This window comes from Cinclus cinclus, chromosome 4, assembly GCF_963662255.1.
Source record: "Cinclus cinclus chromosome 4, bCinCin1.1, whole genome shotgun sequence".
Taxonomy (NCBI): domain Eukaryota; kingdom Metazoa; phylum Chordata; class Aves; order Passeriformes; family Cinclidae; genus Cinclus; species Cinclus cinclus.
In genome coordinates, this window is record NC_085049.1 from 53452677 (window position 1) to 53468051 (window position 15375).

Here is a 15375-nt window from a genome sequence, read left to right on the forward strand (position 1 = left end):
GTATTTCTGCCATTCATTTATTTTCCAAAGAGACTAGATTTAGTTCCTGTATAGTATTTCTTTAATTTTCTGTTTCAAGAGGAAAAAAACCCAAGATAACTAATATTGAGGCATAATTAAACAGAAATTTTTAAACCAGCATATTAAGACAGCTCATATATTAGCTCACTTCTATTATTTTTGAACCTTTAACATAAAAGAAATAAACCCGTTCTTCCAGTCAGAAATTTCTGTCACTCAAAATTACTATAAAGCAGATTAGCTGTGGAAATGTGAAGTATGAATTTGTGGTGTGGTGTGAACTATTATGCTCAATTTTTATGTTAAGGACATGAGGAACTTGCGACTGCCAAGAAGAAGGTTGTAGACTACCTCCAGTCTTAGTGGCAGAATTTCCTTTTTATTACTTTTCTGTACTTGCTTTAAGACATACTGTCCCTAGTCCTTTTTATTTCACTGCATTTCTCTCTCCCTTCCTAATACCTTCAAAGTTATGCTAAGTACTCACCTTGTGTGCATCCACCACAGGGAATGTGCACCAGAGGCCAGACCCTCAATACACTCTCAGGGAGAGGCAGAGTATGCACACGTGTCTTTGTAGCACAATGGTGACCTTGAGTTTAGATGTTGGTGTGGAAGGCTGATAACTACAATCAAAGGAAACAGAAACACCCTTGTCAGACTGTCCATGGATTCAGGTTAAATCAAAGACAAAATGCTGAACATGGCATGATTTTGAATTAAGCTATGGTTTCCCTCTAAGCATGTGGAAAAGTGAATCTCAGAGAAGATTTGCAAATCAAGGCTGCATTATGTGTTTGAAACGAAAGGTCCAAGGCGGATGAGGTGTGTGCAGGACCCCATAACAGGACCTGCCCAGTTTCTGACCCGGTTTCCGTGTCCCCACGGCCGCATCCCGGCCGGGAGTGCAAAGAGCCCCTGCATTCACACTGGACGCCTTTTCCAGCCCTTTTACAGACAGCTGTGAAGGCACAAGCCTCCGCCACCACCCGCAGACCCCGGCGAGCGCTCCTCGGCAGCAGCATCCCACCGCCCGCCTGCCTGCCCCGACGGGGCGTGTGCTGCCCGGAGACCCGGCAGCGACAGGGACACGGGCTGTGTCCCACGGGCCGTGTCCCACAGGCTGTGTCCCAGGGTCTGCGTCCCACGGGCCGTGTCCCACCGGCTGTGTCCCAGGGTCTGTGTCCCACGGGCTGGGTCCCACGGGCTGTTTCCCATCCGCAGGCTTTCCGCGGGCACAAACGCTCCCGAGCGCTCCAGGTGCCTGCAGAGGTGAGAGCGAAGTGTCCCACGGCTGTCCCTGGCTCCGCCGCCGTCGGGGGCGGGGAGCGCAGCGGAGAATCGAAAGTGAAGGGAAGGAGGCGGCCGGCGGGGCATCCCCGGGGCTGCCGGCGGGGACAGCCGGGCAGGGCGAGCTCGGAGCGCCCCGCGCATCCCCGCTCCCGGGCCGCGACCGCAGCGCTGCCGCCCGGCCGCCGATGCCCCGGGCGGGCGGCCCCGGCCATGCTGTGCTGCATGCCCGGCGTGGCTTTCGTGCCCGCTCTGCTCGTCAGCTGGTCCTCGGCCGCCTTCATCATCTCCTATGTGATCGCCGTGCTGGCGGGGCACGTCGAGCCCCTGGTCCCCTACATCAGGTGAGGCGGGGGAGCGGGCGCGGTGCGGGGCTGGTGTGGGGGTGTGTGTGTTTGTGCGTGTGTGTATTTGTGTGTGTGTGTGTGTGTGCGGGCACGGGCGGTGTCCCGAGGGGCTTCCCGGAGGATGCCCGGGGCAGGAGAGGCGGTGGTGAAGGAGCCTCCGGTGACGGGGACACGCTGGGCGCTGCCGGCACCCATCACAGCTCGAGCACCTCTGAGAACCGCGGGACACAGGCGCTGGAGACACCACGGGAAGGACATGAAAGTTCTCTGCCGCAGCCAGCGCAGGCCTGATCCCAGAGAAATGTTACGATTACATGGTGGAAGTGTAATTTCGTTTGTATAAGTCCAGAACTAGGCCAAAGTGCACCGGGCGATGGCTGGACTCAAAGCCCCGTGATGGCTTTTGCAATAGACACATCCCCACAAAACATTCATTTTTAAATTTTTCATTATAGGACCAATGGGTTTAAAAGACTTCCCAAGAGATGCCTGGCATCTCTTTTCTATAACTTTTTCATTTAAGTGCAATTCTGTGTAAATCGTTCTTTATCCATGGCTTATATTAACATTTAAAGCTAAACTATTAAAGTGTTAGTATTTACCTCTCAATAGATTGAAAGCTATCCAGAAATTCAAGAGTGTCTCCGATATACAGAAGATCTAAACAAGGTTTTAAAATATGTCTTTCAAGATACATCTAGACCTAATTCCTGGAAGGACTTTTTGGACATGCATAATTTCAGAAGACTGCTAATGTGATTGGCACATACAAGAAAATTTGATTGAAAATTAGGGTTTGTCATCACAGACAAGAGCGAATGACACCACAACCCACAAGAAAGATAGCTGAGCTTCATTCAGATTGAGCCAGAGAAAGTTGGGCTTCATGCTTATATTAGCAAAACTTTTTAAGACTCTCTTCAAAAATCTGGAAAGCTCTTGGAAAGCCTTGTTCTTGTACTTGAACAAATACCCTACTGCTCATCCTTGATTACACACACAGCTTTACTAGCAAAAGTGCTTGTGATCAGTGCTATTTATCCATTATTAACTAACAAAAATAAATCATTTGATATAACTGTACATGTTTTGGGTTCAGAAATATTTTGAGGCCCTGTAGTAAGAAATCTGACAAATTATGTTGAATCCATGTCATTGAATAAAAGACATGAGAGAATGGGATGTGGTTTTTATGCACAGTTTTGTTTGCAGTTAAGTTTTTGACAGCCCAGATATCTTAATTGTGTCATTCTTTCTAAAAGTGATGGACCAAACCTTTAAATCTGTATAACTCTAATGAATGTATCACAGCTGCCATAGTTATATCAACTTAAAGGAATAGCACCCAGAATTCACTGTTCTTATCCTTTAGTTATAGAATCACAATAGAAGTCCATATGCCCTAAAAAACCTAAAACATCCCAGACATAAGAGGCTGCACCAGTGATTCCCACTCACATTTCAGGCCCTCTACATTTACTAGTAAATCTACTTAAAAGTCTTGTTTATGTTACATCCTTTTAACACCCCATTTAGACTAAGGATATACCTCGGCTATTGGTGAAGCACCTGCAACAATTCTAAAGGCACATGGTCTAAGCATAAGAACTTACAAGATGCACTTGAGAACAAGACAAGGTTTTCTTCTAAGTACCCAGGACAATAGTCATACCATATTCATATTCTTAATTTGCAGGTCATTGCTTTAGCCTAAGAATTTGAATCATGTGATTGAAGATGTGATTTAGTAAAACTAAGAGTGTTAAAAAAGAGGAAGAATGTTGCAATATTTCAGTTGTGCAATATCTTAAAATGAACTATAAGAATTAAATAGAGCTCATATGGGGAAATTCCAGTTACACAAAGGAGAAGAATACTGACAAACTTTAGTTCAACATTTCTGTGATTCTTATATACATTCCCCAGGTACTCTGTGTATGCCTTGAAGTCACATTAATTTTATTTGCTTATGATGTAGCAATTGTCACAGCGAGAGACCACACCTAAATTTGTCATTGAGGGTGTGCTAATGTCTCATCAAGTAAACCACATAAATACATTTCTTGATAGATAAAATTAATATGATTTTGTGTTTTCTAGCAGCTGAGTCCTAAAAGATGATGAGGTAGTGCCCAAATTGTCCTGTTACTCATATTGTTCAAAAGCCAAACATATTTGGATGTGCTGGGACTGTTTGCTCATTTGAATTCTCAGTGAAAGAGTAAAGGAAATATTCCTGAAGGTATTTACAACCACTTGGTACCTCTGGAGAAATCAGGATCCCTGTATGTAGAATAGATTCTTCCTATTTTAAAAATCTGGGACTTCAGTTTCAAGAGAAATAGTTTATGAGGGCTCTGAAGAAAATTCAGCAAGGAACAGTCTTTTGGCCCTAAAATATTTATTGCTTGTCTCCTTCACCTTCTTGTCTTTCCACTCTTCAGAAGACTGTTTTTATAATTCTACTGCATCAGATGGTGACACAAATGCAGTCATTTTCAGACAGGGTTCCTCATCTTTTCCATGGTGGTCGAGCTCACCTATGCACTAGCTCAAATAAGTGAGCACTTTGTGTTTCAAATACATAATTTCCTTTTTTCTTTTTCATAAAAAAGGAGGGACTGTCATCAATACTTTTTTTTTTCTTTTGGTAATCTTTTTTTTTCAAAAGCAGCAGACTTGAAGAAAAATGAATATCAACCCAAGTCTTCATTTAGCTTCAGGGATTTTTTAATGGAAAATATAGCATTAAGAAGATTGTGTCCATGAAAGTCCAGTGCTTTGTAAGTTGATTGTGATATAATATTCCTGGTATTAATTTTCTTTGCAGCATAATCTAAGATTGTTGCATTTAAAAATCCGCAACAGCAAAAATTACCTATAAACCTTTAGCTTGAGAAAATATTTTGTTAAAAAATGGAGATCAGTGCAATTTCAGGTTATTTGGATTACTCTTACTATGTGTTCCAAGAACTTAAAATGGCTTTCTATGTGTGTGCCAATTCCATTCTCTTCTCACCTAAAGCCCTTCAAAAGCTTTGAAGTGATTACAGTCCTGTACTTATCACAGAGTGGTTTCTGATTTGAAAAAGCACTTGAAGATTGTCACAAGTGGCCCATATTTTAAATGGACTCCTTTGTCGTGCTGATGAAAACACTCCAGAAACAAAAAGAAAAGATGAAGTTCAAGGTTAAAAAATTGGCTAAATGAAACATGAATTAAGATTATTTTCAGGTGTGTCAGAGAAACAAAAAAAATACTTAGTTTACTGTTTTCATCAATTTCACTGTCAAAGAGAAACAAGATCAATACAGACTACAAGTTGGAACAAGTCTTCAGAAAGTATTACAACAAGAAAATTCAGGTGAATAGGGATTTCTAATGGCTGACAAGTTGCAAAAACTTGTCTAAAAGCCTGGTCTAAACATCTGTTGTCTGAGAATTTGGAACCCATCTAGTAAAAAAGAAATGTATGAATTTTCTCTTTTTTTTTTTTGTTTGTTTAATCAGCATTTCATAGAAAAAGATCCTACCTTTATCCTAAGCTTCCTCCTGTTGCTGATAAATCATCTTAGCAACTTTTGTTAAACAAATCCTTCTATAACATAGGAGGGGTTGGAGAGCAAACATGAATTTCTAAAACAATCAGGTCATTTGAGATGGTCATACTCTTCTGTCCCGAACTTAACAAAATTGTCAAAATCCTGGAGAGTTATTGCTTAAGTAGAGAGTGCTTTCTCTTTTGCAGGTGAAGAGCATTCATGCTGAGGTCATTTTGGCTACTCAGTGGTAGCTTCAGAATCTTAGCCTTGAGACCTAATCCTGCCTCACTGTTGGAATGAAGAGTATTCATCTTCTTGAATGACATAAACAAACATCCCTAGCTAGTACCTACTTGTCCCATTATGCACAGAATCACAGAATCTACACAGGATGTAAAAGACCTCTGAGGTTACTGATTACAAACTATGACTGAGCTCTACCATGACAACCAGACCATGGCACTAAGTCCAGGCTTTCCTTTAGCATTCCAGGGATGGTGACTCCACCACCTCTCTGGGCTGTCTATTCCACACCCTTTATGTGGGAAATTTTTCCTAAGATCCAATTTCAATATCCCCTGGCACAACTTGAGGCAATTTCCTCTTGTCCTGTGGCTTGTTACCAAGGAGGCCAATCCCACCTGGTCAGGTGGTCCGTTTCATGTGGTCTTAGCGAGTGATAAGGTCACCCCTGAGCCTCCTCTTCTCCAGGCTGCACACTCCCAGCTCCCTCAGTTGCTCCTCATCAGTCTTGTGCTCCAGACCCTTCTCCACCTCTGCTGCCCTTCTCTGGACACTCTCAAGCCCCTCAGTGTGTTCCTTGCAGTGAGGAGTCCAAACTCACAACAGCACTTGAGGCATGGCCTCACCAGAGCCAAGAGCAGAGGGACCATCCTTGCCCTGGTCCTGCTGGCCACACTGTTGCTAATACAAGCCAGGATGCCACTGACCTTCCTGGCCACCTGGGCACACCCTGGCTCGTGTTCAGCTGCTGTCAAACCAGCACTCCCAGGCTTTTTTCTGCTGGGCAATGTTCCAGCCACTGTGCCCCCAGCCTGTAGCACTGCAGGGGTTGCTGTGGACAAAGTGTAGGATCCAGCACTTGCTCCTGCTGAACCTCCTGCTGCTCATCTTGGCCCATCAATTCAGCCTGTCCAGATCCCTCTGCAGAGCCTTCCCACCCTCCAGCAGATTGGCACTCCCACTCTAGGAGAAAGGTTTGCTCTCAGAATCTTTGCTCAGTGTCCACTAAACTTTGGCATTACCTAAAACCCCTATGTGTTCACGTATCTGATAGCAGAGTTTTTGGCTGCCTCTGTCCAAACACACTATCCTGCCTCTTGGCACTGCCCAGTGACTGAAAACTTAGCCCACACACAAGTTATGCAAAGGTTGAAGAACTAGATCTTTTCCATTGACTTGATCAACAGAACCTGATCAAATAGATATCAACTGGTGGCATGTTAAATAAGAAAAAATATTTTCTTTTTTCAGGCATCAGAGAAAAGAAATAGTACAAAGATGTGGCAAAATCATAGTACTGTTCTTTCAGCAGAGCACTCACCTTCCACAGAAGAATTCTGCTTGAGGGGGCTTGAGCCCACATACTCACAGGAGTATATTCATTCTATGAGAAAAGGGCATTCTCTGGAGTGGGTGTTTGCACATAGGGAAAAGAGGGAAAAGAGGGTGAAGGATTCTATTCTGAAGGTGTTCCATTTTCTACAAAACAAATATTTTGTATACATGACATTTTTTCATATATATAGACATGCATGTAGATATGTATATAAATTCTCACACTCATTCTCCCTCTCGGTGTCCCACTGAACTTCTGATTATTCCCTATAAAAGGGTGAAGTGTTTCATCAGAAGAGACAAGATCTTGGAGATAGAGTTCTCTTAAGTTGTATCTACATTAGTAAATTAAACAGTTGCTAGGAACATTCCTGGTCATTGGAACAAAATTTCTTTCATAGGGTAAAGTCTTTCTAAGGAAATTAAACCAAATTCTCTCACGTCTTAAGATAATGACAACCATTAGATATATTTTACTCTGTCAAAGCGTTAATTCAGCAGATAAAAGAAACAATAATTCTAAAATGTCATTTATGTAATCATGTCATTAATGAGCAAAGTACAAGTCTGTCACATCTTTGCATAGTGCATACAGAAAAAGAAATACAGTTCAAAGAGTATGTTTTCAAAATATGCTTTCTTTTTGGAAAGAAGTATTCTCTATTACAAATGAAGGCTAAGTGTGCAGCAGAAGATGAATTGCCTTACACACCCAGCAGGAGTTCACACAAGTTATATTTCTCCTGGGATTTCATTTGTCTCATTTATGTTTCACAGGTCTCAATTAACTTTTAATTTGTCTCTCTTCCTGCTTTAGCGACACTGGAACTAAACCTCCTGAGAGTGGTGTCTTTGGTTTTATGATTAATATTTCAGCACTTCTAGGTATGTATAAAGTATTTGGGTTGACCAGAATGAAAAAATGAGAATTAGTGACAGCTACCTGCTTTAATTACAGAAATGTATTCAGTATTCTGCAGAAAAACTTCTCCACAGTCAAATGGCAGTATCAGGTGGATGTAAGGAATAGCTGGAGAGCCGGGTCCTGAGGAGAACTCAGTGCAGGCTTAGAGGCACTTGAGTCTCTTCAGAGCACCTCATCAGTGCAAAGTGCTCAACGCTCTGGAAATAAAAGTGGAACAAAGAGGGCATAATTACTCAGCAAAAGCTCTGATATAGGGAAACTGTAAGTTCTAAGCTGCTGCAGCAAAGGGAAGAACAGTATTGAAGGAACATGCCTGCTTTTCTGCAGAATGACTGATATGATGAATCAGGAAGTTTGGCATTTTCTATTAAGAGGATGGAGGATCAAGAGCTGTGTACCTCTGTATACATGTAGCTATGATGGCCTTAAGGCAAAGTAAAAACCCCATATTTTTCCTTTTATAAGTGCCTCATTCAGTCACACTGTCTTGGAGTGTTTCATGTAACCTCATAGTGCCTGGGCAAAGTTATCTGTTTTATTTTTCCAATTGTAGATAGACTAAAACTGTGTCCTGTGTTATGGAACTCTGGAATTAAGTCTACAGCTTATCATATCCTGAAGAACCATGATTTCCTATTTCAGTAAAGGTGTTTTCCAGGAGTGACCTGCATATTAGGGCCAGGCATGCAATGACTACAAAAAGGAATTAATTCTTCAGTCCATCCATTATAAGGTGTTGTAGTTCTGGTACAAGACTGCATCTTAGAGCAGAATAAAGCCTTCCAGCTTATGCTTTTTATCTCCCTGTAACATCTTCCTAATGTGGAATGACCATGCCTCTGTGTCCAAAACACCCAGGAGAATGGGATTTAAATAAGTGCTTTTCTTGAACTGATGTGCAGTTAGTTCTAGATAGCAGTGATGTGCAACTTCAAGACAAAGATAATGTTGAAGTTCTATCTGAAAGTTCATCTGAATCTACTTCTTCATTCCAGTAGAGTTAAAGGTAGTATTATTTATTGTATAATGTTTATAATTTTATTCTGCATGTCATGTGTTACAGGAAAAGGTGTTAAAATGTAATCAATATGTGATCATTGAACAAAACACTTTGTTGTTTTTTTTTTCAGCTGCAATTACAATGTACATCAGATATTTATTAATAGAGAAGCAAAATGAATCATCACACTTTGTTAGGTCTTCATGCAATATGTTTACATTATGTGTGGGATTGATGGGCTGCACTGGAATGGGCATAGTTGCAACTTTTCAGGTATGACTGTAAATTTCAAAACAAGAATGAAAATTAAAAAAGATTGTTTTACCATTAAAATTTTCAACTAGATAGAAGTGATTAACATCATCCCTATATGGATCCTTGGAAAATTGAGTAAGGATGCCTTTCGTGCTCCTGCCTTTTTTCAATACCTTTACAGCAATGGATTTGTTTCCACCCTATACATGAGAATTTTTGCTTGTGCAGTTATGCCATTAAGGAGTTCTCTGTGTGCTTGTCTTTTAAGAGGTCTGTATTATATGGATATTTTTTGCTGGAAATTTTTTTGGTGAAAATTTGAATGTAAAAACCTTTGCTATTCCAAGTTTAGTTTGCTTATAATCAGGTGGGGCAGAGTAAGTCAGACTAACAAACGCATCTGTATTTTTGGCTGAATGATGGCACACTCACAGCATTTTCTACCAAATAAACGAATCTTATCTGACAGGTTAGAACATTGAGCACAATATCAGCCTGTTAAACTTTTGAGTCTGTAGGAGATGGCATAACAACATGTTTTACCTTTTGATAGAAACATGCAGAACTACTGCTTACTTTTCCAGAAAAGGTTTGACATCTCATTACCAACCAAAGTCCACCTCTAAGTGTCTGAAAGAAAATTCAATAGGGAGAAAAAAATACTGAAATAGATCATTCATTTCACCTTTTCTAGTGAGGAAGTGTATAATAAGGTAGATTCTGACACATGTATATGACACAATTGCACTGAAAGCTTCAGCCTAAAATCAAGTTAAATTGAATTGGCAGGCAACTTGAGATATTGCCTTAAAATCTATGGAAACAGGTGCATTATTTCTTTTAAAGGATGGTCTACCGTGGAACACTTTGTTCAATACTATTGTGCTCATATAGTGACATGATGACATACAGAGAAATTGAAAATAAAGACTGTTGGGGCTGCAAAAACCAGTACAGTTTTACATGTAATGGAAATGGTATTTTCAGACCAAAACCCCCTCTGCCATAGGATGGTAACTTACTCTTTTTAGCTTTGCATCCAGGCAGTGTGTGTGGATTGCAAACAGCACAGACACTGCAGTCTGTTCCAATAATATTTTACTTTAAAATACTTCTGTTCTTATTGATAAGATTTATTTGTGGCACCAAAAAAAAAAAAAAAAAAGTTGGATGATACCTGACTGAAATATAAACCAAACTCAATAGGGGAAAGACTAATCAGGAATGCAAAATAGTCTGTTAGAGTCAGGGAAGCAGAAACTTTGATCCTAATGTTTCTGAAAGGATTCCTTGACAGTTAGAACACTGGTTCTTATCTAATCTCTGTTGTGTCTCATGGCCAGTCCATAAACTCCTTCCTCACCTAATTTCTATTTTGTCTGCTTTCACCCTGCTTGCCATGTTAAGTGCAACTTGTAGAAAGGGTTCTGAGCACGATAAGGATCAAATCTAGTTAAGCATCTGATCTAGCAGATTTTCAAGCATCCTTAATTGCCCACGAAGCTGGAAACGGTGGCTTCAATCTTTTCACTGTAAATGTTCAACTAGTGAACAGTACATTGCCATCCCCATTTACCAGTAGAATAACTGAGACATTAAGAGGATGTGAGATTTGCTCAAGGTTAAGTGATATTTCAAGTCAGGAGACCAAAGCAAAGATGGAATTTGAAATTATTTCTTTGGTATTCAGTCTAGTTCCTCTAATCAGTATGTCATGCAGAAAATTTAAATTCATGGGCACTATCTGCTAGTTTCTTCAGGTTTCTTCAGCAGCTAACTATTGTCCTGATTCTCTTTCCAGGAGCTGGCTGTTCCCAGTGTCCATGACATAGGAGCTTTGGTGGCATTTGGCTCAGGTGTTGTATACATCACACTTCAGTCTATAATCTCTTACAAGTCCTGCCCACGATGGAACACTTACTTTGTGTGTCACATGAGGATGGCCATATCTGTCATATCATGCATTGCTTTCATTCCCAGTATCCTTTGTGGTGTGTCCCATGGTTTTCCCTTTATGTGTTCATGATTTTCCTTTTAAGTTAAATCATTGATGATAAAGAATAAAATTGAGGTCACTCAATTTTATTTAGGGCTCTCTAATGTATATAATGTAGCATGCTGAGACAGCATTAAGAGCATGAAGATGAGTTTTGGGCTTCTGAAAAGCTTTATCTCTTATTTCAGTGGTATATTTAAAAACAGTGCCCCAGTGTTCTTTACAGAACCATACACTAGTGAAGATAGAGCAACTTTCCAACCTCCTTCACCTAATGGAGCATAGGAAGGAAGGAAGGAAGGTGTGAAAAATAGAGCCACTGCTTTTACAATGAACAAACACAGAGAAGTTAAAAAAAACAGGTGGCATACAAGCCTAAGCAGCTGATTTTGATGATGTTGCTTGGATCTTAACCTCAATAGTCACCTCTCTTAAAGTCACACTGCACAACTTTCTGGCTTTTCCCTTGGCATGCTATAATTAGAGTAACATCAATAATTTTATTGGCCTTGGGTGATCTGCCAGTGTTGAAAACTGATTGCAGCAGCTCGTCACATGAGTCAGCCAGCAACAGCTTGCTTTTGGTTTCTGCAGCTGTGAAAGGGCTTTGAAAGAGGGCCTCAGTCCTAGAGGAAGGTGTAAAACAGATCAAGGCACTTCTTGTGCATCACTGGAAACCAATGTGGTTCCACTTCCAGCAGTGCAGGACTCTGCTCTCACAGTTCTTAATCACAAGTGTCACCTAAATTTTGGAGTGTCTCCCTTGCTGTCTATACTTTGAAAGAACCTACAGAATCCTTCATTTGTGCAGAAATGTGTTTTGACTGCTGCTACCACTTACCTTGTAGTAATGTGTTTCATTTGCTTGTATTCTTAATACTTTGATTTGATATTCTGGTTTTTTAGGATCTCCTGTTTTACAGAAGGGGAAGATGGTCTGTTTTTTTTTTTTTTTTTTTTTTTTGGTTTGTTTGTTTGTTTTTTTGTAAGAAGATATTTTCACTTTTACTCATTAATATTATATAGTTTCCTTTACACTGCTTTTCCCAGTGATTGTGTTTGCTTCAAAAATTTCCATGACAAAAATTGATTGGACTCCAGGTGAAAAGGTAAAATCTCAATAGGCAGCCAACTTACTTTGTGTGATATTATTTGGGGAGTGCTGCTATATTTACCTTAAAGCATTACAAGCATGTCAGAGACTTCAAATAGTACATTATCATGAACAGTTTTGTGCAATGTTGGTTTCCAGTCACTTCTTCATTAGGTATTTGTGGTGTGGGTAAGAAAACTTGTGACAGATGATCAATCTTCAAAGAGTTAGACTTCCATTTTGACCAAGACTTTGAAAGTTTCCCATAGAAAAAGACTGCAAAAAAAAAAAAGATATACTGGAAATTGGTTTTTCAACTTCCTTTTATAGTCAATTTTCTTGAAAATGAATTTCTCACATGAAACAAAAAGTGTACCAATTTAATTCTGTAGTTTTTGAGGTTTTCTACAGCATTGATTTTCTCAGCTTTTTTATCATTCTTTATTAAATGCTCTTTAATACTGTCATAAATATTTGGAGTCTGACCTAAAACATACTAACATTAATTTTAGGTATTTGAATTCATTTCAGTGTTTTCAGAATGACAACTATGAAAACTAATTTTTCTTTTTGGACAGATTTTGCTAAAAGGAGGTATTCAAAAAACAGGTTAAATAATGCAGAGAGCATATCTTGCTTGAAGAACTTAGTAAGAGCACACTTAGCAAATGTACTTCAACCAAGCAGTGGCAGGACTGCTTGAGAAAAATGTTTGCGAATTAGACAATCTTAGTAATATCTTCATGGGTTTTGTGGAGTTTTATGAGATGCAAGAATGAAAAAAATGGGTTTTTCTGAAACAGATGGCATATTTATTGATGGCATGTTAAGAAACACTTAGCATTCTGTTTGTGTCCTGTTACATAGGTTTTCTATGACAGTCTAAAAAACAAAAGTCTTGACAGGAGCTGTCACAAAGGGTAGCCCTCCATTTTAAAACATGGCAAGAATTTGCTCATATTTACTGAGCTCAGTGGCTCTGCGTGAAAGATTGGAGCATGGGCACTTCGGTAATCTTAACATAACAACTGAATGTTTTCAGGTTTATGTTATATTCAACCTTTCTTTTGTTACTCTGCTAATTGTAGTTTTCTTGTACTGCCTTTTATGGTACTGCACAAAAGTTAATGATTTAACCACCATTCTGTAAAAACAAAATGTGAATTGACTTTTATACAACAGGGATGATGAGTCATAAATCTTACTTGTTGAATTTACAGAAGGAAATATCTATATCATCCCACCCATATTTTGTTTAGTTGTTTCATCTGAAAATTTGTTTTATGTCTCATTCCATCAGGATTATACTTACCATTTTATGAGTGCAATCTGTGAATGGACAGTGGCCTTTGGTTTCATCTTCTTCTTTTTAACATTCATTAGAGATTTTCAGGTTGGTATCTACATATTTTAGCAGTGACTAAGTGCTATGAATTGTATAACAACAAATGCAATAGAAAATTACCATTCTTTACCTAGATAGATGCATCAAAGCTATACAGAAACAAAATTTACCGATCACAGAACTGATTTCTGTCTACATAATGAATATTCTCCCCTTGATTATAAAACATAAAATTCAGTTTAATAGTTCAGTGTATCTGCTCTTGAAAATTAATAACAATCAATTAATATATTCTTCTTATTTACAAAAATTTTTGTAGAAAGAGGCCCTCTAAAGGTGACAGAATAACAAAATAAATGAGGCAGCTAAAACTTAATTTCTTTCTACCTGAGGGATTTTATGTAATAGTCCAAAGCATTTCAACCATTGCTGTTTTACACATTTATCTATGTTTCCTCACAGTGCAAAGAATATTAAATACTTCTTTGGAAAAGTATTGACACAAAAGCCTTCTGGTTTGGGTAGCTGGATTCAGAGTTAACATGTATTTTGCTAACTAATAGCAAACGTTTCCACGTCTGTTTAGTTTTGACTTAGTACTTAACACACCATGGCTTTAGGGCATTTCCTTAATTAATAAAAAGAAAAATAATTAAAAAATGTTAAAGTAAAAAAGCTAGGTTCAGTGGGAAAAAGAACACTTCTTTGGGGAGAAAAAAAGTAGTTCAAAATTACACAACACACGATCATAAAGGTATATAATTGCCTTCTAAAACTGACAGAATTCTTAAAGAACTATTCCAAAATGTATGCATCATTGAATGCATTATTTTTTGGGGGAGCTATTTATTGCCAGTCCATCACTCTCTGATGTCTATGTGTGTGATGGCATCTCTTTTATCAAAAGTCAGGCTCTCCCCTTGGAGATAGAGATTTGCAGGACAGTGCAGTGCTTCTCAGAATATTTATCAACAATCATTAGTTGATAATTCTGTTTCAGATGCATTCAAACATTTACTAAATGTAAATATTATGAAAATAAGAGAAAATTATTAAATTAACCAAAATGGAATTGTGGATATTTTAAATTGCAGGCTATAAAATAGCATGAATACAATGTTAGTGTTTGGTAATGACAGAACAATCTTTTAGATCCTACTGTCTTTTTGTCATAACCAGTGCTCAGAGAAAACCAAACTATTAATTCAGTAAAATACCCTGCCACACCCTAAGAAAAATAAGAATTTTTTTCTAATTTTTCCACAGTATTTATTTTACTTTAACACTTTTTTCTTTTGTTTGGATTCATCTCCTTGTACTTTATATTGCAGAACTGTAAGATTAGATCATCTTAAGCTGATCTTGCTTTATTTTTCTTTTAGAGATTTTCTTTAAGAATATCAACAGAAATACATGAAGACTCCTGATAGTGGAAAACCAATATTTTACATCTATGAATATTTTAGCTTTCTTTTTGCTTATAGAAAAAGTGGCAGAGGAGCAGGAATTGAAAAGTTGTAATAAGACCCCCATGCCATTAACTCTGCAGCTGCAACTACTAAAAGATTTTGAAACTCAGAGCAAGGTTCCTCCTGCCTTTCTGAAATATTTTTTAAAAATTTTTTATGGTTTGGTATATTAAAAATACTGTAATGAAAGCAATATCTGGAAGCACTGGAAAATCTCTCAAGGACTTGTTCATGTCAACTCTTCCATTTTGGACATATCTGTACTTTTAAATTTGCTGTTGTGAGATTAGTAGCATTAGTTTTAAACTTGAGAAAGTATATTTTGCAAAGAGGGAAGTGTAAAGGCAATGGATATCACCAGGACGGAATTCCTACTCTGTTAATTTGCAAGGGCTGGAGAAGATGGTGACAGCAGGAGTGGGCATCTTTGTCTGAAGAAACTGGAAGTTAGTAGATGGCAACACATATTTCTGATCCTGGGCACTGTAATGCAAGTGCAAATGCTAAGAGAAA

The 15375-nt window shown here is 38.8% G+C and overlaps 1 protein-coding gene across 1 annotated transcript; it reads left to right on the forward strand.

The window, feature by feature from the left end:
* The first annotated feature begins 1524 nt into the window (after positions 1-1524).
* DRAM1 (DNA damage regulated autophagy modulator 1) lies at positions 1525-14820 on the forward strand. Its single transcript, XM_062491252.1, has 7 exons — positions 1525-1655; positions 7597-7664; positions 8835-8977; positions 10761-10938; positions 12006-12064; positions 13349-13441; positions 14776-14820. The coding sequence occupies exons 1-7, from the start codon at positions 1525-1527 to the stop codon at positions 14818-14820; spliced, it is 717 nt and encodes a 238-aa protein (XP_062347236.1).
* Positions 14821-15375: the final 555 nt, after the last annotated feature.

Excerpts from the sequence above, each read along its gene's own strand:
- DRAM1 (XM_062491252.1), top strand. The coding sequence starts at position 1,525 with ATGCTGTGCTGCATGCCCGGCGTGGCTTTCGTGCCCGCTCTGCTCGTC. Across the intron at positions 10,939-12,005 it reads ATGCATTGCTTTCATTCCCA|TGATTGTGTTTGCTTCAAAA; the intron begins GTATCCTTTGTG and ends TGCTTTTCCCAG. Across the intron at positions 12,065-13,348 it reads ATTGGACTCCAGGTGAAAAG|GATTATACTTACCATTTTAT; the intron begins GTAAAATCTCAA and ends TCATTCCATCAG.